The 23,108-nt window shown below is 31.8% G+C and overlaps 2 protein-coding genes across 2 annotated transcripts; both read right to left on the bottom strand.

Annotated features, from left to right (window-relative positions):
• Positions 1 to 4,290: 4,290 nt before the first annotated feature.
• Positions 4,291 to 8,552, bottom strand: LOC124534403. Its single transcript, XM_047110263.1, has 7 exons — positions 8,425 to 8,552; positions 7,368 to 7,512; positions 6,895 to 6,999; positions 6,461 to 6,571; positions 6,122 to 6,270; positions 5,069 to 5,246; positions 4,291 to 4,484 (listed from the first exon to the last, which is right to left on the bottom strand). The coding sequence occupies exons 1-7, from the start codon at positions 8,509 to 8,511 to the stop codon at positions 4,306 to 4,308; spliced, it is 954 nt and encodes a 317-aa protein (XP_046966219.1). The 5' UTR covers positions 8,512 to 8,552; the 3' UTR covers positions 4,291 to 4,305.
• Positions 8,553 to 14,779: 6,227 nt separating this feature from the next.
• LOC124534408 lies at positions 14,780 to 22,806 on the bottom strand. Its single transcript, XM_047110270.1, has 3 exons — positions 22,582 to 22,806; positions 16,392 to 16,534; positions 14,780 to 15,568 (listed from the first exon to the last, which is right to left on the bottom strand). The coding sequence occupies exons 1-3, from the start codon at positions 22,651 to 22,653 to the stop codon at positions 15,454 to 15,456; spliced, it is 330 nt and encodes a 109-aa protein (XP_046966226.1). The 5' UTR covers positions 22,654 to 22,806; the 3' UTR covers positions 14,780 to 15,453.
• Between the last annotated feature and the right edge of the window lie 302 nt (positions 22,807 to 23,108).

The following is a 23,108-nucleotide window of genomic DNA, read 5'->3' as shown; positions in this document are numbered from 1 at the left end:
TGTATGCCGTTATGAATATTATTTAATATGACTGTTAATTTTTTTTTGTTATGATAACACGATGTAATTTCGAGCTCAAATCTTACCCGTATATGAAAATAATAACGACCATGTGCGTTTTGATGCTTCGTATCTGCCAGATGAAAATGGTTTAATACCTTTTTGGTATTGCGCTGTCATCTCTAAACAGAAAAGCGAGAATAATTGGAGTTGTTGTTTTTATGGAAATAAACGTTAGACGTTGTAAACTAATCAAAATATAATCAATATTTTTACGTTATAGTTTGATAAATTGAAATATATCAATGAATCGATAAATATTTTTTGTTTACAAGCAATTTTGAATTGTAATTTTACAAGATTAATTAAAGCGCTGTACGAATAAAGTAATACTTAAATGTATGTATTTAACTTTGGTTTCAAATATATTTTTAATTCATTAACGTATAATATTGCGTTAATAGTTACTTGCTTTATTTGTACAAAATTGATTGAGAGGTCAGTAAAGTTATATTATATAACTTAATACTAAACGGTTTACATAAACGTGAAACTGAGACCGGTTATTTTTATAACCTTCCATCTGATCTTAATATAATAAATATATATGAATATATTTGACGACCTCCATGGTCGAGTGGTGTGTACACCGGTTTTCATGGGTACGTCACTCTGAGGTCCCGGGTTCGATTCCCGGCCGAGTCAATGTAGATTACCATTAATTTTCTATGTTGTCTTGGGTCTGGGTGTTTGTGGTAGCGTCGTTACTTCTGATTTCCATAACACAAGTGCTTCAGCTACTTACATTGGTATCAGAGTAATGTATGTGATGTTGTCTCATATATATATATATATATTTTAATATACAATACTACCATTTACAAAACTATACTCAAATTAATTATATGTTTAACAAATTTAATTATTATCTACACTGATATTCAGAGCCTATGATTGAAATGAATTGAGAATGAAGTGCCATTTTTGGATTTTAAACGGTACTGGAATAATATAGACTGCTGACATTCGAAAGTTGTATCTCAATGTGGCTCCTTTTGTTGCGGTCGGCGAAGTTACCTCAAGCGCTGGTCTCAGCTTTGTTGGACACCGTGCTTTAGTTTGCATTGCTACTAATTTTTTACGCGATAATAATGTCACAGTTCTACTGACTTTATTATTAATCTCGTACGGAAAAGGATTTATTTTAGTTAATGTGTACATCGCCATTAATATTGAAATTCGGAGTTTAAATACTGTTTTCAAAAACGAGACAAAAGCATGGTTTCCACCAAAGCGTAGATGACTTATAGATAACCTATTGGTTTTGGTTTAACATTTTTATGTCCACTTCAGTAACCTTTTTTAATACCAGTACATTTGAGATACCTTTCGAAATTTAAGAGTTAAATTTAAGTAGAAATAGGATGTGTAAACTTTATATTTGTTGTGTATAATAATCATGTCTATCGCTAAATATTGAATACTCCGTTATGCTGTTGATGTATTGAACATTATTACTTAGTTGTATTTTAATAAACTATTTAAACTTGATACTGCTTTTTATCAATCCTAAATTCGTGGTAAGTATCGCTCGTTAATATTTATATACAACAAAAACAGTACCTATTGTTTCCTAAAAGCCGATAACGCATCTGCAAGTTCCCAGGTGTTGCAGATGTCAACTTTCCATGCGGTGAGCATTTTGCTCCTATAGAAGCAAAAATACTCAACTACGCCGCGATGGCGCTCCAAAGATTTGTACATACGTCCTTACTGCTTTAAATACTAATTGTCAAAACAGATAAGCAAACTTGCACACGCAAAGTTTTGGCGGCTGAACGATAAACATCGTTGACCCTGGTATTGATGACCAATTTATAAATTTATGATTTTTTGCCTTTACAACGAGTCGGAAAGTTGCCTGGTTGAGGACTCATTGTGTTAGTGCAAGTTAATTCGAAAAAATATTGGCTTCGAAACCTACAAAACCTAATTATTTATTGCAACAACAAAAACAGCCTGTAAAATTCCCACTGCTGGGATAAATTTGGAACATATTCCACCACGCTGTTCCAATGCGGGTTGGTGGAATACACATGTGGCAGAATTTCTATGAAATTTGTCACATGCAGGTTTCCTCACGATGTTTTCCTTCACCGCAGAGCACGAGATGAATTATAAAGACAAATTAAGCACATGAAACAGTGGTGCTTGCCTGGGTTTGAACCCGCAATCATCGGTTAAAATGCACGCGTTCGAACCACTGGGCCATCTCGACTCATTTATTGTAAACTTAATAAAAATTGCTTCATCATAATTATTGTGAACATGACGCATTCATACAAGCCGTGCTGACATCGCTAGGCTCCCCGCACCGCAACCACGCAGCAGATAATCTCGGCGAGAATGTTTTGTCTATGCAGGCGCTAAGATCGCGTCCGTGGAAATACGCTACACTTACCTAACTAGATGTGATAATTTAATGCATTTACTGTCTGCTACGTACTCTGGTCTGTAGATGTGAATGGAGTAGAGCATAATATATATGATCCTTATATTTTGTAGGCATTAAATAAATGGAAAAACAATATATTTCAAACACTAACTTTATTTTAAAAACCCAAAAATATATTATAATTAACCCACACCGAAAAGACAAAGACGTGAAAGAACATTTTTCATTGGTAAAACTATGTCGATAAAATTGTATTGGGTACAATTTGCCAAAAGCTAAAACAGTATGATGGTAAATAAGTAATTTTCATGAATTAATAGATTTATAAATTATTCATCAACATTAACAATAAATTCATTGAAAATTTAGGATTGCAATGATTGTATTTTAATTGTTTATAATGGAATGATGTTATAAATTAAATAATTAAAACAAAAGAATGAAGATAAGCAATCTATACCCCAATGAAAAACTAACAAAACAGAGCAGAGTCATCTAATCTGTTGATTTTATTGACTATTTCAAACAAAGTATGGCCAGCATACTATTATCAGAATAAGTAGTGATCAACACTAAGCTCGTTTGACCTGTTCACTTTTCTACTTGGAAAATGTAGTAAAATGAACATTAACTTGCTCAAATTGAAAGACGACTCCGACGTACAAAGTACGTAAGCTTATATAAGACGAACTAAAACTACTATGTAGCATTGAGACAACTTTCACATTTCAGATCACTTACATTTCATAGATTTTCAAATTAATGAATGTCTATAGATCCCAAAAATATGCTTATATTTATGCGCCATTATTAATATAAGGATATACTATGAGACCAAATGAAAATATCTTTTATATACAGTGTAAACTCTATATAACGACACTGAAGGGACTGTGCATTTTATGGCGTTATAAAGAGTGGTCGTTAAATGAAGAGAAGAAAAATCAGAATTCGAAAAAAAAAATTATTTTAGTCTATTGTTAGTAGTTATGTACAAAATATATATATATATATATATATATATATATATATATATATATATATATATATTTATATATCTTATTTGAACGCTATTGCGTATACTCTGTTATTTTTGTCTGACGCCTTTTGCTGGACGACCAATTTTGTTGTATATGTTTAATTTTTTTATTTATATCTTATATAAAGGAAGTAATTTTCCAATAATTTAGCTGCTTTCAGAACTTCTTTAACGCTTGGCGGAGGCTCAAGCTCATCCGTCTCATCTTCTTCATCTCTTTATTCTTGAACCTCAGTTTTTTCTCATTGAATCCAAAATTTCTATGTCTGTGAGTGAAGCCGTTGTAAACAGGCAGTTGTCTACTTCGATGTAGGTTTGAAAATTTACCGTATTTCCTGCCATGTTGACCTGCTGAATCCACTCAGTTAATGGAAGGTCGTCGTCGCTATCAAACTCAAGTTCTGTTTCCACCTCATCAATCGTAGAATACATATGATAACGTTGTAATCCATGACTCATACTTATAAGGCATGGTCACAGTCTACACGTGCAAGCAATCCCAATTTGTAAACAAATTAACGAATTTCTTAAAAAGTTCCTAATGCGTGGCTAGAATAATAAAGCGACAAAAGAACGTACACAGATGCGCAGTTTTTTCTAATTTTAGCAACTTAAAAGGAAAAAAACTTAATTTTTATTTCTCAATTTTTGTCGTTATTGAGAGTGGGTGTGATGCTATGTAGAGTGTATCATTGTATGGAATACAAGCTAAACCAACTAAAACCAATTGATTTCGACGCTTTAGAGAGTTTGCCGTTAAATCGAGTGACGTTACATGGAGTTTACACTGTATTTGAATTGCCTATTAAATTTAGTTCATGCCGAAACTGGACCATAATGAGGAATGATTGAGCGAAGCCGCTGGCGACGGCGAAGGCGCGGGTGTCGCGGGCGCGCCGCAGCCGGACACACGCGTGTTTGCACCAATCACGAGCGAGCCTGACGACGCCATGCGACGCCGCGACAACAAACTGCCCGATCGCTCGAGACCTGAATGTAAAAAAAAAAAATCTTAACAAACCTAAATAAAATCTACGACTATAATGGAGATATGAGAGACGAAATATATTCAAATCGAATGTCGAAAATTGAATTCAATAAACAATTCCACGTTTGTACTTAAAGCTGATGGTAAGTATTTAGTGTACCAGATGACTACGCATACCCTCATTGATAACTTCTGCTTGTCAAATTGACAGTAGTTTTAATTGCGTTTACGATACTTCTTTGCAAATTTATATGTATTTAGCCGAATGTCAAACAACACATGTAACTTAGTCTCGTTTCCTTTACACCGAAAATGCGTTTTATAATATTAATACTTAAACGAACCCGCAACCACAGAATTAACCACTTTAATTCTATTTATGCAGCCAAAGGTACTGCAAAGCTAATTCTTTTGTACCTACTGGACAGAAACAGGAAATTTAGACTTACAACAACGTTTATGAAAAATATTGGACATTACATACAAGTAGATTACGGCCAATGGAGACTTTCTTAAAATTTAACATATATTTCAGTAAATTAATCGCTTATTTTTATTATGGATAAATAAATGATTTGGATCGCACCTGTGTCAGAGTTTTCGGGGCAGTACTTGATAGTGTGCGCTCGGTCGCCCGTGGCGCCGCACCGCGGACAGCGGAAGGCGCGCAGTACCGGGCACAGCACGCGCCCGCGCCAGTCCTTCAGTGCATGCGACGAGTAGCTCTCCTCATTCTCACCGTTGTTTTTGCAGAAGGCACACTCCTACATAAAGCCAAACTTCCATTGCTAAAAGGATTCTATACACATTACCCGATTCTCCCTTCTTGAGTTCTCCGTCAGCGACGGAAAAATAATTGGTCACACAAGTACGATTACTACGAACTTTTTCATATAAATCCGTGTCAGGCGCATTTATGCTATCAGTGTTTCAGAGCACATTCTGACGCATATGATTTTATCCACGCGGACGCTATTGTATACAAGTACAAAATGAGTACAAAAAATTATAGAATCACATGATTCGAATTCTAAGACAAATTACATATATGATTTATCAATCACTAAAAAAGTTTACTATACTGATTAAGTTTTCCCTGATATGTGTGAATGGAATAGTACGCAACTCTTCGAACTAATTACGCTATCCCAAATTATCAATATTAATTTTTAATGAGAATATGATCTTTACACTAACTTAATAACTTGTAATATCATATGACTAGGTCATATGATATTGGGATATATTCGTCAATTTGACACCTCGATTTACATGCGCTTGCTTTCTCGGGTTGAACTGACGCGAGGATATATAGCGACAAATAGCATCGATTGGCGCCATAGGGAGCTATTTCTATTGGTTGTATAAATCGGTATAATCAGTTTTACTGGATTTGCCGATGCTACACTTAGTTGTGTCGTACTATACGTCTCTAACGGGGATACCGCAACTAAAAGCTCTAACTTGAATTGCCCTGACTCGGAAATGTATATAAAAGTGAGACGTTTGAGAAACAATTTTTATATCCTATTTTTTAAAACTAATTTGTTTTTCCTACATTAAATCGAAGGGAGTCATTAGTTGCCCAGCTGCAGGATATTTAAAGATACTATAAATAAGCGGTGTATGATAAACGTACATTTGGAAGAGCTCTCCGCATCCGTTTATCGCTACGCACTTTGGCCACCTCCTGCAAGAACTCGTAAAGTAGACTTGGGCGGATCGAGCGCAGCACAGACAATTGCTCTCGCGTTAACATAGACACGTAGTTGTTGGCTGAAGATAAACCTGTTAGATAATGCAGATGAAAATTAGACAGGCATTAAAGATTATTCAAAATATTTTCATTTTATAATTGAAAGAGTTCTCGATAAAACAAAATCGTAAAAATTGTGTAAATTAGAAACAAGTCGCGCCATTAGGCATACTATATTAAATGTATTTTTAATTAATAATATTATTATTAAATGAAAATTACTTTTAATCAAGAAGTCGAAAGTATCGATCATTTCACCGTTTCTGGCTGTTGGGCCAGACCCTTCTGACCAAATATTGGGGTGGGAGTTCGCAACCGGATCTGCCCTACCTCCTGCCAAAAGAAAATAATAACTTCTGAAAATGATTCATAACTACGTAAGTCATAAATTTTGTTCAGGGCAATATATCTTTGCGCAGAAAGCATTTTGTAAAATAGAAAATCAAATACCTAAGTGAAAATTTGTTGGAGCTGCGCCAATGTCTCTTTGTGAAAACAATCAAAGTTTGTGTTATATGCACACATTGTTTGCCATTTTAATTCACATTTATAGTCACTAAGTTTTTACATTGAACTTTATTCAATTGGAGTTTTTAATTTTTTTATGAGAATGCATTGAAATATTAGTTATATTTAAAGGCCAATAATAAACTTACCCATATAATAGTTTTGAGGATTATGATCGACATCATCGAACAACAAATCTGAACCGTTTAAGCGAAGATTCATCAATACATCATCTATTTCAGCGGCTGACGGCGCTAGAAATATCAAAAAAAGTTTAACTTTTGCCTGTCCATGAGATACTTAAGATATTTTCCCATAAATAACTTTCCTCATAAACATACACATTTTCTCATTTAGCAAAACAGTTCTTTATAGCGATGGTACAAAAATTAAAAACATTAGGGTACATTTATTAATTTCCTAGAAAATGCAATTATTGTAATTAAAATTTAGAATATTATACGAGATAGCTTTGTGCATTTTAGATGCGAAGTGTAAGGAAAATCAACCAGTACAACAAATGCATTACAACAACGTTATGAATAAATATTGAGAAAATCTGTACAAATGAAAGAATGGTTCTGCTTGTAAGATTTGACGGAAATTGTGGTTATTTGCTTACCCGTGTCAGCCGCTCTGGGTTCCTGTTGAGTTATCAATGACAAAAGTTCGTTGCCAACGCGGCTTTGGAAAGGAGCAGCCAATGGAGAAAATCCGTTATCTTGACAATTAATATTTCCCCTGTTGTCCGACGGTGCGAAACTCTCCTGCTTTTATTTTAAATAATGGAAAAATATAATTAAATACCAGTCTGATATCGTTAATGCAAAAACCTATTCATCTTTACTTGACTATGGCTAAGTTTCTGAACCGATCGTATCACACTGAGTCACAAGGAACGGCTTCTTGTATATAAAGTGAAACTACTATTTATTCTATTATCCTTTTAATATCAGTCTTAAGCAATGAGATCCCACACATTTATTAAAAAAATATGAAGAGGAAAATAATAACTGTTAGTATGCCCACAGTTGTCTTTAGACACGGCAAACACTGGCTACAAAAGATACATTGGTATTTACTTCCATTTAGTATCGCCAATTAAGAACAGCTTTACCATTGTGGTAGACTCGAAGGGTGTATGATATCCGAAGGAGTATTACAGGAGTCTGACCAATCACATTATATCGTTTGTTATGTTCGATAACTTATTAATAACGATTATTTTCATTTAATAGTAAAGCTACCGCAATCTTTGCCGTATTTTTTAACGGACTGAATAAAATAAACTTTATTTAAACCTTCTCACTTATTTCTATTTTATTATTATCTATTTTTTCTTTGAAGTTCCATCAATATTAAATGCAAATAAAGACGCACGGGTAATCTGATTAAATTACATATTGTAATATAAATACAAACAGTTAATAATTAAATAAATAATTATAATTAGCTTCCAATTGCTTCTGATATTTTAACTATATAAGAAATATTGGTAAAAAACCAATTAATACTATATACAGCTAATACTTAATTTAGAAGTTAGAAGGAGACGTCAATAAATACAAACGATGTTAATTTTTTAAGAATATCAATTATAATCATCAAAAGCGAAAACTGAAGGTATCTAGGAAAAAGTTCGCACAATTATCAATCTAAAATAAATTCAAAATGCTTACCGTTGTTGTCGTCGCTTGACTATCACTCGCAGTGGTGAATATAGGCTTACCTTCTTCCATATTATAATTAAATTGCAATGAATCCATAACACAATAAAATCAAATTACAAATTGTAGTTATTATTTAATAAATAATGTTCTTTCAACGTGCAATGCCTACCGCTTCTCGAATTCAAAAGAACTTTCCAGTTCACGATGCACAATATATATACAAAACATCCAAAGGTATATAAATATATCTATAAACTACACAATTACGCAGTATCAAGGACTTTGCGTGCATCATTTCGAACTACCCTCAAAGTTAAAATAAAATATCAGAACGCACATTATCAAAACTCAATGTTACACATATTTTAAGTATAATGCTTAAATTAATACATGTTGACTTCCAGGCAGGATATATTAATTTAAATAATTGTATTAACTAACATAACTGTACTTTTTTTAAGTGTTGAAAAAGAGTAACTACTGAGTTTCTTGCCGGTTCATCTCGGTAGAATCTACTTTCCCAACCGGTGGTAGCTTCACTTGATTGTTATATGACGATTCAAAAATGTTTGAAAAAGCCCACTTGAATAAAGTATACCTATTTTGATTTTGACTTTGATTTTATAGTCCATGTTTTTGCTTTTATATTTACATCTAATCAGCAGTCACAAGATTTACAAGAAGAATCGGTCATTTATTAATTTCATAAATTAATTTTCCACAAATTACACTTTGTAAAAAAATACCTATAATATATTATGCTACATAGTCAATTTCCTAGCTCAAAGTAAAACATTGAGTTTTTTATTTTTAAAAGTACATAAGAATAATTATTATTTAACATAATACAATTTCGATATTTTATTAATACGAGTATATATATTTGATTTTATATGAAAACAAATACCTTAGTCTTAACTATACTTTGATATTACGCATCTGAAGCTAGTGTTGTTTAATTTTTATTTTAAGGCTAGGTACATAAAGTAATTTAAAAATATACATTTTGAACGAGCCGTTAATATATAGGAATTTATATAAAGATTAATCAGAGTGATTCAAGTTTTGAAAAATTAACTTAATATTATAATAATTAAAATATTATGTTATTTAATAATTATGTTGAACTTGTAGTCGCCCGAGGCTTCGCTCGCGTTTTGGAAGTTTATTGGTCATGTGTTAGGCAAATAACTTAACCTATTTTCTTCCTTGAAGTTCAAGCTTGCTTCACACTAAATTTCATCAAAATCGGTTCATTGGTTTGGTCGTGAAAGAGCGACATATAGACAGACAGGGTTACTGTCACATTTATAATATTAATATAGATAATAACAGTCGGATAAATAGGAAATCAGCTTATTGCAAAATTATAAAAGGTCTGTATTTACTTAGCCACTAAAGGTCTATCATAATGAAACTAAATAAATCATTAAATAAATATTAATGTTTATAAGATATATTTAGACAAAATTATGTAAATAAAATTAAAAATCCTTATGTTATTATTTTTCAAACAATTATAATTTTTATACGTTTAAAATGAGAAGAATATTTAAAAAAAATATTCTACATAATCCATCAATTTAAATTATAATTACATGTGTTATTAGTATAAGAAATATTAGCAGTCCACATGATGTACACACCCTTATTATTATTTTTTTCAAAGATAGTTAAAGAACAATGTTTTTTGTCTTCAATTTGTAACTACCCGCTTTTAAAAACATTTTAAGCGACTTGTTTACTATTTAAATGGCGTTTATAAACGATGAGTTCGATTTGACCTTCATATTTATTTAACCCTAACTTAATAACTGACTATTTGCAATATTTATTATTTAATAAAATAATATTAAAATTGAGCTGAGATGGGCCAGTGGTTAGAAAGCATGCATCTTAACCGATGATTTCGGGTTCAAACCCAGGCTAGCACCACTATATATTTGTGTTTATAATTCATCTCGTGCTCGGAGGTCAAGGAAAACATCGTGAGGAAACCTGCATGTGTCTAATTTCATCGAAATTCTGCCACATGTGCATTCCACCAACCCGCATTGGAACAGCGTGGTAGAATATGTTCCAAACCATAATGGGAGAGGAGGATAGCCCAGTAGTGGGAAATTTACAACAAAATAATAATACTTACTTTTATACTTCCATCATAACCGGAGTATAAATTCAAATTTTTTAGATTTGCTGTTTTATTAATATAGAAAATGTATGTATATTTATATAAGTGCAGCTCTTAACTGTAAAGGATTACTTATGTTAAATTAAATTTTATTTTTTCTTTAATTAAATTTATAATTACACTCAATAACTAAAACATTTTTCATCGAATTCGATTTGCGGGTTTTCTAATAAAAATACTCATAGCATTTTTGTTATATCAAATAGAAGTAGAGTATATAAAATGACTTATTGAGTAATCAAGTATAATATGTCAAGCAGATAATGAGAGATTAAGGGTAAGGTTCATGCTACTGATGCAATGGCGAAAAGAATTTTTCGACTCATTGTTTTTGTTTTAAAATAACACGACTAATCATTTAAAATGATGAGATAGTCATATGATTAACTCATGTTACATTCGATTCGATGCGAATAAAAGTTCAGACCAATACAAGTCGATTTAACTCAGCATATTGAGATGAATCAATATAATTGATACTGCATTACAGTGCTACCAATATTAAAAAAAAATCAAGAGTAAATCTGTTCATTTTGACAAACCACTTTTTTGTGGTCTTTCATATAGTTTCTAATCGTATAAAGTATTTGAAGTTTGTTAATTTTATATACATTTATATATATAACGAAAAAATACTACTATAAATTTTGAGTATTGAATGCCAATCGTATGAAATTTTATTTCCGTTTTTACAAAAGGATTCAGTATTAAGCATCTCAGGCAAACATGAACTTATTAAAAAAGTATGAAGGAGCAAATACAACGAGAAATAACAATACTAAGTACATAATTCCTTTTTTTAACAAATTCTAAGCTCTTGAACTAATTTAATGCACAACACTATCACAGGTCACGCTATCCTTGTTGTTTGCGTAAAAGTTTTTTTTGTTTATACTAATTACCGCCTCATAAAAAAGAAGTATTGATTGGCAGCCAGTATACTAAATTTATAGTTTCGAAACTAAAAATAATAATTTCTTCATTATATTTCATATATTAATATTATAAAAATGTGTCTCATTCTAAGTCGAGATGGCCCAGTGGTTAGAAGTCGAGATGGCCCAGTGGTTAGAACGCGTGCTTCATAACCGATGATTGCGGGCTGATTCAATTGCTTAATTTGTCTTTATAATTCATCTCGTGCTCAGCGGTGAAGGAAAACATCGTGAGGAATGTGACAAATTTCATAGAAATTCTGCCACATGTGTATTCCATCAACCCGCATTGGAACAGCGCGGTGGAATACCTATGTTCCAAACCTTCTCCTCAAAGGGAGAGGAGACAATTAGACCAGCAGTGGGAATTTACAGGCTGTTGTTGTTGTTGTGTCTCATTCAGCATTTTAGCATATTATATACCAGATATTGTTGTAACAATATGCCCACTATTTAAATAAAAGATACAATAATGCAGCGATATCAGTTACAGTAACCTTATCAAACTACGTATACTGAGTTTATGTGTGGAAATTGGAAAGTAAATCTCGTCTTAATCCAGGGTACAGGTGCAGGTGAATAACATAAGCGAACAGCGAAGAGTTTACTCGAAAAAAAAATCGACTTATCCCATCGTGTGGGGTATCGTTAAAAAGGTATCTTTAAATACAACAAAAATTGCCTTGAAACCATGTGGATCCAACGATCTCGAGATATACATAGTTAAAATTAGAACCTCCTATGTATACCTCCAAGTACGTACTTTCATCAAAAACTATAGCGGACTCTGTATCATACATAGTTATTTTTATACAGCTCGACCAAATTATGACGTGCAGTTGCCCTAACTAAATGGAATAACTACCTACAAACTATGAAAATAAGTAGGAATGTTACATTCCTACACACAGAAGTGGGCCAGGATAGAAATAGAGTTTGCTAAATTTCAGGACTGAGCATTGAACTTGGCACTCATTTAGATCTCATTTTTTTTTAGCTACCGTCGTCCTATATGGCTGACTATACCTACCTGCCCCTACCTTCTTAAGCTTCTTCTTCTTCAACGATTTTTTTTTGTGACAAGCGGTCGGCCCGTCTTATGGCTACGGAACCCTTTCATGTGCCTGTCCGACACGCTCTTGGCCATTTTTTTTTATTTAAAAGATGCAAAAATCGAGTATATTTTGAGGGCCAAGTTTAGAAATTTGGATGATCTGAATAGTTTCCCCAGGTGGGTTTATCATCACTTACTAAATTATATTAGAGGCCCGAAAATCTGGTTCGGTATATGGCCTAACTCATAAGCAGTCAAGTCTTATAAAAATGTTTTGTAGATATAAAGTTGATTACAGACAGGGAAGTATCATCTCTTCTTCAGTATACGGAATTGCCTGGAGATCAGTTTTTGTATAATAACTATAAGTAACAATCATTCAACTTGATTAGTTTAAATTAAGTGAAGCTTTTTCAAAATATTTTATTTATTTTTCTCAAAAACTTCTTATTTAAAGCTACATCGACAAGATAATCAAATACGAGTCTGAACTTATTTTGTTTTACTACTGGCGTCATCTGAGAGTGACCTATCTATATCAATCTATATATATCTATCGTATAAGGCGCGGAGGGCGCCTTATACGTTTCATTACGCCGATTAATCGTAATTCGGAGAGAAATACCTCAGAACTGTTTTTTTGCCTTTGTACAAATATTTACTGTCATTTTAAACGATTTAGGTATTTTAGATACTAGACTAGTTATAGTCGTTAGTTTAACAGTACCTAAATTTCAGCATTCAATGGTTATTAAACATTTTTCTTATAATTTTAGAACTCAGATCCTGTTTTTAAAGCGCTGTTACATTAATAATTCTAACCGGAGAAGAAATGACGATAAAAAATTTATGCGATTTAGTTATGCCATACGATTCGCTAATAGCTCAGCTATATCATCTATTACCAATAGTTTTTGATAAACGTATCTTCATTTATACAATACAACTTATTCACTACTTATATCCGCTTTAATTTTACTCCCAAAAATGTCGAAAACAGCTTCGTCGAAGTTCTAATGCCATTTTTTCGTCAATACATAATTAATGTCATAGACTATTCAAGCTCTCTGCCAATGATATAGCGTAATTCGATGTCAAATGAAATTGTTTATTTAGCTTTTGTTCTCTTTTAGTTGAAGTATCCTATATGATACTTACCTTTGTGTAGGGACAACAATTTTGACAAATTCTTTAAATTCTTCGTCCGAGAAGTTGATGAGTGAACATAAAATATGAACAATAATAACTACATAGCCTCGCACCTAACATTGGCAAAATAATCTGTGCCCTCATGGCACAAAATGTAAAGACCACGTAGTCTTCTTAAAATTTCAATCTAGTGTGTATGCCTTGTTGAAGTAGTATAACATTGTATGACACCAGTTAAACGAGGCAACAATTTAAGATTTATTGATATCTCATCATGATGCTTCAATACATTTAAGAGGGCAGCCTATATGAGGCCAACTTTGGATGGTTTGATGATATGAAAAATTGTGAAGAAACTACTGTGACTGTGTCAGTAATGAAATTGCAGTCAAATGTTTTGTGATTTACTATATTTCTTAGTGATTTACTGTTCATATTATTAGTTAGGAGTTAGACATGAAGAATTTTTCGTAGGGTATAATGTTGTTAAAGTTATGAGTAGAACTTTAGGTACGTTGTAGAAAACATTCCCCAAAGTTGTGCGTGCGTGCATTAAATAACTGAAAGACAACATGAAAACCGTATTCCTAATGAGAAAAAAAAAGATATTAAAACGAAAAGCGTCAAAAAGATGTACATTCAATCACCAAATAAGTCAACTGAAACAGCATGAAAAAGGGAAGAAAGAAGATATGGCCCCGCTACTTCATTAACAAAATTAATTTAAAAATACTATAATAATAAATAATAAGTGATAAATAATAATATTTCCATCTTCTTTCGAAACGTATACATAAAAATTAATATTTATAATATTCTCAAACATTTTATTACAATATTTTATTGTATATTATAGTTACGTACTTATGATAGATACACAAAGTATTGAAGAGTAAGTTTTAGACCTCTACATTTTTCTTTGTGAGACATTCCGTTGTTATCTCAGCTATGCGAATTTTGTATTTGTATAAAATATTAATTATCTGTACTTAATCTATTAGGAACATTGCTTTGGGTGTAAAGAAAGTCAATTAAAACTTTTAAAAAGTATTTCTTTATTATAAATCAAATACTAACACCAACGATCATTAATTCGACGGTTGGTTTACTAATTTTTAATACGCGTTTATTATGTCACAGAAGTAACGATACTAGCTACTTACTCTTTACCTAAGTAAAATACTTTACAGACAATAAAAATACATAATCAAAATAGGAACTTTAATATGACGTGCTTATTCATCTCGTTTAAATATGAAAATGAAGTATTCAATAAAATATTAACAAACGATAATACGTAATCTAATAAGTACTTTTAATCGTAACGCGTTCATCACGATTCACGATATAAAACGTTATCTTAACATAATATACAGTGCCAATAATATTATAAGCATTTAAGAGCAAGGCGAATTACAAGGAATTATGATTTAATTTGGATAAGTTTTTACATCAATTATGATATATAAGATGAAATATTTCGAAAACTTAAATCACAGTGTCATTAAATAGTTTCTAATAAATTTTGTCACTTAAATTAATCTGTGATCAGTGGAATCATTCCATAGGTTTCGTGGTACATTATTTGTAAATATATGACCATTAAAATGACTCAACCAGGTTTCGTCTTCCTTTTGTTTGTGATAGATTTCGGGTTCGAACAAGCGACGTCATCTGGCGTAGGACGATATCCCAAAGCACAGCGCTCGCTAGCTTTCGGGAGTTTCGATTAGGTCGGCGCGAAGCTTGCACCGGAGGACGTATGCGCTCGCCCCTGTGTCATCTTCACTGACTTTACACTCTGCTTTGGATCCACAGTGACAACTTAAAAAAATAAAAATAAAAATATTAATAACAATCTTAAATATATATTAGTCGTATTTAAAAAAAATATATCTAAAAATATTATGTGTGAGGTATGTTACGTCTAAAAAGGTGTAAACAGCTAGTATACTTAGTCACTACAAAATCTTTACTTATTATCGTGTTTAGCAAAATAGCATTGAATAATTTCTTTATAGGTTGATAATAGACCGCACAAAAAAATCCCAACAAACAATGCTCACAACAACGTCAAGAGGTTTTATCGACAGAAGTGATAAATATATTAATTTATTACCAATTACATAGCTATAGCAATATTTACATTTAATTTTATCGTGATTATACGAAAACAAAGACAGTGACTTTGTTGTTATAACATAAACAAGCGTAGTTTGTTATACTTTTTGTTATTGTTAATTTTTTCTTAAAACATGTTTACCCTTAAGCTATGTAGGTATTCTTAGTTCGATAATGCAAGCGAATATGTTTCAATGAATAATGTATTTATTTATATTGTGTATTTTTAACTTATATTGCACTTATGAAACATTGTATGGGCATGTAATGCGGAGTAATGAGGAACACATTGTGAGGAAGGCCTTGAGCATGGATGTGGATGGATATAGAGGTAGAGGACGACCAAGGAAACGATGGATGGATTGTGTGAAAGACGATATGGCTAGAAAGAATGTTACTTGTGAGATGACGCCTGACAGAGAAGTATCGAAGGAGAAGACATGCTGTGCCGACCCCAAATAAAATTGGGAAAAGGGCAGGAGGTTGTTGATTGCACTTATGAAACAAATTATGATCAACAACTTACTATGTATTCGTAATGTTCAATTCGATCATCTTTGAAATGGGCTTGTAGACTGACCAGCCGCAGGGAGTTCGTGGGGCACAGATTTGTGAAGGGTTTTCTGTAGAAGAACGTCTGGTTTTTTCTTCTTCTGAATTGAGGGCTCGCTGTAAAGAAAATAAAATGCCTTATTACCGATTTGTATTTTTTCATAAGCACTTGTAAAATTCTAGAGGATTTTACAAGTGCTTTGTAGATTATATTCTAAATTAATTGGTATCTTATATAACGCAGCCTGCGTTATATTAGATACCAATTAATAACTATTGATGCTATTGCTGCACAAGGACATTTGTTTTAACTACATTATAATTAAGAGCGTTGATATAGCAATGCATATAATTTCACATTTTCTGATCTAAACTGCTTAAATTTTCACACTTTCAATTTCTATCATATTAGTTGTTATTTTGGTAGTACAGAGGTCGACGCTCCTGTAATAGGAAGCAATGTCAAAATCCAAATTTACTTTATACAATAACTTTGAACCGTCGTTTAAACGAATTGTATTCAATGTATAGATGCAACCGGTAAGGAATGGATTATACCAAAAAGAACTGGCAAGTATCAAGTCAATCAAATACAAATAATTTTATGTAGGATATCCTGCCTTGAAGTCAAACAACCACTAGCACCACGCCTTTATCATCTATATAATCTTGTGTTGAGTAATATGCCATATTTATAAATGTCTGTAACGATTTCAATTAATGAACTGGCTAAATTAAAAAGATCTGCGGTATTTTTGTAGAGAAAATGTTTTAGAAACCATTTATTGTCTTTTCGGAGTTAGAAGCTTATCTTGATAATTACCATTTATTCTATGGAAATGATACTTCGAAACGGTACTTCAAATATATACAACATTGTTGTAAATATGTTGTGACGCAAATCTTCCTGTTTTGTTAAAACATCTCTTGAGCTTTTAAATTTAAATAGAGCGGACAGCTCTCGTCTATAAAAAATGTAACAGCCTGTTAATACCCCACTGGTGGGGTGCTTCCTCCCTTTTGGCAAAGGGTTTGATGTCTATTCCACTATCGAGTATCAACCCGCATTTGGAAAATACGTATTCTTGATACGTCTTTTACATAGATCGTAAAAAAATTAAATATGTGTATTAAAATCATATAACATGTGCTAAATTGCTGTAATTTTGTAGAGATGACATATTTATTTAGTGTTTTTTTTAATCCACTTAAGAACTCCTTACTCGATTGATATTTATTTTTATTCAGGACAGTCGGGTATAGTTTTAGTATAGCCGAAGATAAAAATGTCCTCGAAGGTGCTTTCCTTTGCCAGGCATAACGAATACCTACCAAAAATATAACAGATAAACAAAATTAATGTTGCGTCTTCGAGACGTCTATAAAAATTCAACAGCTATCTTTTATACACAACTCACGGTAGGCATTTCTTTATTTTAAATTAAATGCGACTATTTTAATTGGCATGACAATTAACATCAATATAACATAAAATTAAAAAACAAAAAAACAGAGTACGATTAAAAAAAAAAAAAAAATTAAATGAAATCAAAACAAAGAAACATTCAATTGAAAAAATTTTACATTGCACTGATAATGTAAAAATAATAATGTAGGCAAATAGGCAAACGGACCATTCAATAGCTGGCAAAAAAAGTTTCACCGAAATTAATAATGAATCAGAGTGATATTTTTCGGGATAACCTTTTTTTGGAACGATGTGCCTTATCGCACATTACACTATAATTGAGAGCTACCTTAAAAACCTCAATTGTCAAGACTCACGACAATTTTTCCTTAAGTATGTATTTATTATGTAATATTAGTAAACGTCTGATCATCATGTTTGCAGACATTCACATTACGATTGCTGTACACACAATTAATTACGCATTACGCACTATTTAGTAAAATTATCTTATTTTATAAAAACAAACAACAAATTCCATGAATCGGTAATTTTAACATAAGGCGTTGACGTCATTTATAATTATCAACTTATTCATGTACATACTTTCCCAATATTATTTTGTTAGTTCTGTAGATAACAAACAGTTCGAGTTTCCTTATACATAGTAATTTATCCTTCATAAAAATTTAAAACACAATTAAATATCCAAAATAATTCGTAGTAAGTGATTTGAAAGATAGGAAAAATTTGGACCTATCATTATTAAAATAAATAAAAAAACCAAAGATGATTGATTATTAAATTGTGATTGATTATGAAATTTGACTGGTATCAATAGCAGAATAAACGTAAACTAATTATGTTTTTCCACTTTTTGTATACATTTTAGCTTTCTACACTATTTTTATATAAACTTTAACTATGCCTAACTAACAAATATCACGTTCTTCCGTGCACATATTATTCTAAAAAGGGGGTACTCAGTTTTCTCTTCAAGAATTACACACCAAATTACTTAATGATATTAAATAATCTTAGAAACACTCTAATATTCCAAGTTAATTAAAGAGAATCAAATAAAAACTGAAACAAATCATTCTGTAAGTTATGCGGAGAAAGGCGACTTCGCTAGTCCGTTTGATTGAGACCTATATAAAACAGTCTCATTTGGAAAGTAACGTGTTTTTGCACCGTGATTTGCGCATTTTAAAGTTTATATATAAAATATTATTCCGCCAGATACCAGAGGAAAATTTTTTTCATTTGGTTTGGGATATTTAAGATATCTATCAGCTTCTTGCAGAGCATTGCCGCACTGTGAAGATAATGGCTCATCTTCCTAGAACTTCATAATAATATTTGTACAGACGCGCCATATCCCTTGTCTTCTTAAAATAGAACCTGGGAACGCCCTGAATATAACCGTTACGCTTTATATGCGTTATTTAAGCGCGTAAATTTAAATGTTTTTTGCTTTTATACGTACCTACGCTTTTTCTGATCTTTTAAGTTTGGAGATAGTGTGTGTATCATTGAATGTTTTTATTTTAAAATGAATGAAGCCCTCATATAAGAGCTAAGTATTTTAAAACAGTTTGGTATATTTTTAGTAGAAATTGTCATATGAAAGCGTTATTACATACAGGTGTTATGTGTTTTAATTAAATTCGGTCTACGAATAAATCCTTACGAAGTATTGCATACAATTATTTTCAGATACTTAATGATAGTATTTTTTTTAGAAAGTTATTTTAGAAAAATAAGAATTTACGTGTTTGTTATTATAAATAAGGTAAAAATCATGAAATGTTAAATTATTAAGGCAAAATCGTCATCTGTATAAGTAAAAATATAAGGATAGAAAGCTTGTCCTGTGAGGGTATCCTTTAAAAAGTGTGTGTTGAGTGATGTCATTATACGACGTCGTACGATGCGCCCTTGAGCGTATCCGGCGACCGGCGCACCTCACGCCACGTTTTTTTTATTCATTGCTAGGCAACATGCACACTATCGAGTGACTTTATTTACGGGAGAAGTGTCATTTTAATTTACCTGCTTAATGTGTATTATATTTAACTCGCATAATTTTTGGCGTTTTTATCAAATCTTCTCCAATAAGATTAATTAAATTTACGAGGAATACACAATGACAGTTCTTAAGCTTTTACGACTACTCCGAAACCGTGATTTGAGGGAAGTAATCTTATCTCAACAAGTTGAAACCGCTAATCATAAATTAGTTTTATCTCCATTGACGGCACACTATACTATGTATAAATAAATTAAATCTGTTTAAAAAATCTTTTATTCGAATAAAATTCGTAATCTACACTTATAGAAATTAACTCTTACAAATTGTTGTTCTTATATTTAATTAAAATTATAATCACTATTATTATTTTATATCTTAAATAACCTGCTGCAATGCCGGCTTTCCCTCTTTTGTAATTTATTGAATATTTTATGGAGGTTCTAATATTAATAGAAATAAGGTGTGGTGAACGGTGAATAATGCTGTTAATGTAACCGTAGCTGTAGCGCAGGTATGTGCCGAATCACAGAATGAATGGCGATATCAAATACACACCATCACGTGGATGCGCGGTCGTATAACTTGTAAACAGGAAATTATACTACTGCGTAAGAAGTAGAGAAGGTCGTTGACCAAGCTGTTTTATTATTTGCGCTTAAAATTTTTATGCAACATTGGATTAATAGATAACACACAAACAACACCTACGTTTTTTTTTGTGCTTCACGCAGTATATTCGCTGCACAGATAAGAAAAAACATGGACAATTTCACATTCACAAGTTTATGCCTTTCATAGAAATCCGTTTTCCGTTCAGAAAACAGTTATGTTGTATAAAATAACGTTATATAGGATTTGATTTATAATTAGTTGAACGTAAAATACATGGCGTAATGTAAATGTACGTCGTAGATACATTTTCTCTATTTTATGTATCGTGATAAAACTAAGAGTTACTTAAATTATTAAATTATATTAATGCGTTGTTGTTGTTGGCGTTGTCGTACATACTAAAATAATAGAAAACGCGACACTGTTTTGTTTTTAAAAAATACGGATTACGATTGTTAAAGAAATATTTTTAAAATGTGAACTAAGTCAATAAGACAAAAACATTTAAAATATCTTTGTGAAAAACAGTAGCAGGAAAATATAACGAATATTTTTCCTGTATAGAAATAGCGGTTAGTGTGTCAGATTTTAGATGATGCATTTTTCAGTAATTTAAAGAAATAATTGAAATAAAACAAGTACGAAAATATTTACAATAAAATACGATTATGAGATGTACACAAGGAGTACAACAAAACAATAAAAATAAATTATATTAAGTAGTAAAATGAATCGTAGTATCGATGTTTCCGGGTCGACAAGCGTTAGGAGTGTAATTATAATTATATGCATTTGATCTGTACTATGTAGGTGAGATGAAACAGAGGTACGTGATGTTAGTCACGACGCTCGGCGGCATCCCGTCATCAATCAATTTCTCCGAGATGATACCACATTTTAAGATTTCCGTGCCAAAAATAATAAAAGCAACATCACTGTGCCGACTTGAAATACACTCAATATAATACTTGGAAATCGATTAATATCACTAAACACTTTTTATGATGATTTATGATGTAAAGTTATTCTTATAATTTTAAGATAATTTTACACTAAAATAAAGTAATTTTGAAAGTTTAAAAAATCATTAAATTGAAAGAAGTTGAGCCATATTTATCAATACATATACGAATACGACTTCTTTCCCCGTAGTATTGAACAATGGTGAATTTTCAACATGATATCATAGAAATGAGAATTGCGTCACGTCCCAAATCATAAATACGAAGGGCCAAAATATTTATTTAGCGTTATCTCGTATAACGTCTGAAGTCTTTGAACTTACTCTATGTATGTAGTAAACATTTTGTGATGTTTATGTCAAAATGAACTTATTTATTTATATATCTATATTTTTTATTTTAATGTTTTATCATAAATTCCGTTAAAGATTAAAAATATATTAGCAAAACTTAGTGCACGATGCATTGATCGATACCGCTTGCAGTAGAAACTGTTATAATAATAGCACTATTTTATATTAAAAATAAATAACAGCATTGGTGTAGGTCAGGGATGTCGAAGTATCGAACTACGAGTATGACGTCACTGCAATAGTTGCATGAAGTGACAATTAAATTCATAGAAAACCTGATGAGTTTTTTAAAACATGTTTTTAATATATTTTCGAGTAATACGAGTGTGTCAATGTTATTTTGAAATAATAATAATAGACTTAAAATCTCAAATATTATGAATAATGTTATCAATTATATGAAATTTACTATATTTAACATTCGGATTATAATCGGTTAAGGAATCTTTCTTTACACACCATATTTATTTACACAACATACATGAAAAACTGCCTATAACCAAAATCAACTAACACTAAAATTATAAATTCATAACAACCCGTTATTTTAATATGAAATTAAACAAAAATCTATCTAAAGCTCAACACGTGTTTACGACACGTAAATTGCGTCGTAATTTAATGATATTTAATCATAAAAACGGACTTTAGACTTTATTGGTGTGAGAAAAAGTGCAAATTACTAAGTAAATACAATGTTTATGTTGACAAAAATTAAAAAGATCTTCGTCTAGTGAACTCATACACCTTTTTTATATAATAAACTCAAAAGTAAATTGACATTTACAACTCACCCTGTTCTTGGGGACCATGGCGGCTGTGAACATGCACATAGCTACTAAAACGATTAGTACTCGATTCATCATCACTCGTAACTTATGCGGGTAGTTAAAATCACGATTTTTAAAGTTCCAACAAGATGCGTACGGTGTGCGCCGTGGCGGAGCGTGATGGAGTGTCGGCGGCGGGCGGGCGACCAGCGGTTATAAGTAGGCTGGAGTGGCCCCACCGCTGCAGCGTGCCGTACCATATTTTTCTAATGGAGAGGTTACACTCTTATGCCAGGCGGTTGTTGGAACCCTTGCACTTATGCGATTCCACAGGCATAAATCGGAAATGGTCAAATTCAATGCCGAATATAGTTGCCGAAACATTAATTCAATCCTACTCGGGCCTAATTATTTAAATGAAAATGTACTTAAGTTTGATTTTTTCATAATAAATCACAGCGTAAAACCACTACGACTTAGTTAGTTGACAGAAGTTATCGCTTGTTATTATTGCGATTTAAATGACATGAATGGACAAGCCTATTTGAGTT

The sequence above is a fragment of the Vanessa cardui genome, chromosome 12 (assembly GCF_905220365.1).
Source record: "Vanessa cardui chromosome 12, ilVanCard2.1, whole genome shotgun sequence".
NCBI classification, from domain to species: Eukaryota; Metazoa; Arthropoda; class Insecta; order Lepidoptera; family Nymphalidae; genus Vanessa; species Vanessa cardui.
This window is presented reverse-complemented; position numbering and strand designations above follow the sequence as displayed.

Excerpts from the sequence above, each read along its gene's own strand:
- LOC124534403 (XM_047110263.1), bottom strand. The coding sequence starts at position 8,511 with ATGGATTCATTGCAATTTAATTATAATATGGAAGAAGGTAAGCCTATA. Across the intron at positions 7,513-8,424 it reads GTCAAGCGACGACAACAACG|GAGAGTTTCGCACCGTCGGA; the intron begins GTAAGCATTTTG and ends AAATAAAAGCAG. Across the intron at positions 5,247-6,121 it reads TGCGGAGAGCTCTTCCAAAT|GAGTGTGCCTTCTGCAAAAA; the intron begins GTACGTTTATCA and ends GGCTTTATGTAG.
- LOC124534408 (XM_047110270.1), bottom strand. The coding sequence starts at position 22,653 with ATGATGAATCGAGTACTAATCGTTTTAGTAGCTATGTGCATGTTCACA. Across the intron at positions 16,535-22,581 it reads CCATGGTCCCCAAGAACAGG|CGAGCCCTCAATTCAGAAGA; the intron begins GTGAGTTGTAAA and ends TTTTCTTTACAG. Across the intron at positions 15,569-16,391 it reads TTGAACATTACGAATACATA|TTGTCACTGTGGATCCAAAG; the intron begins GTAAGTTGTTGA and ends TATTTTTTTAAG.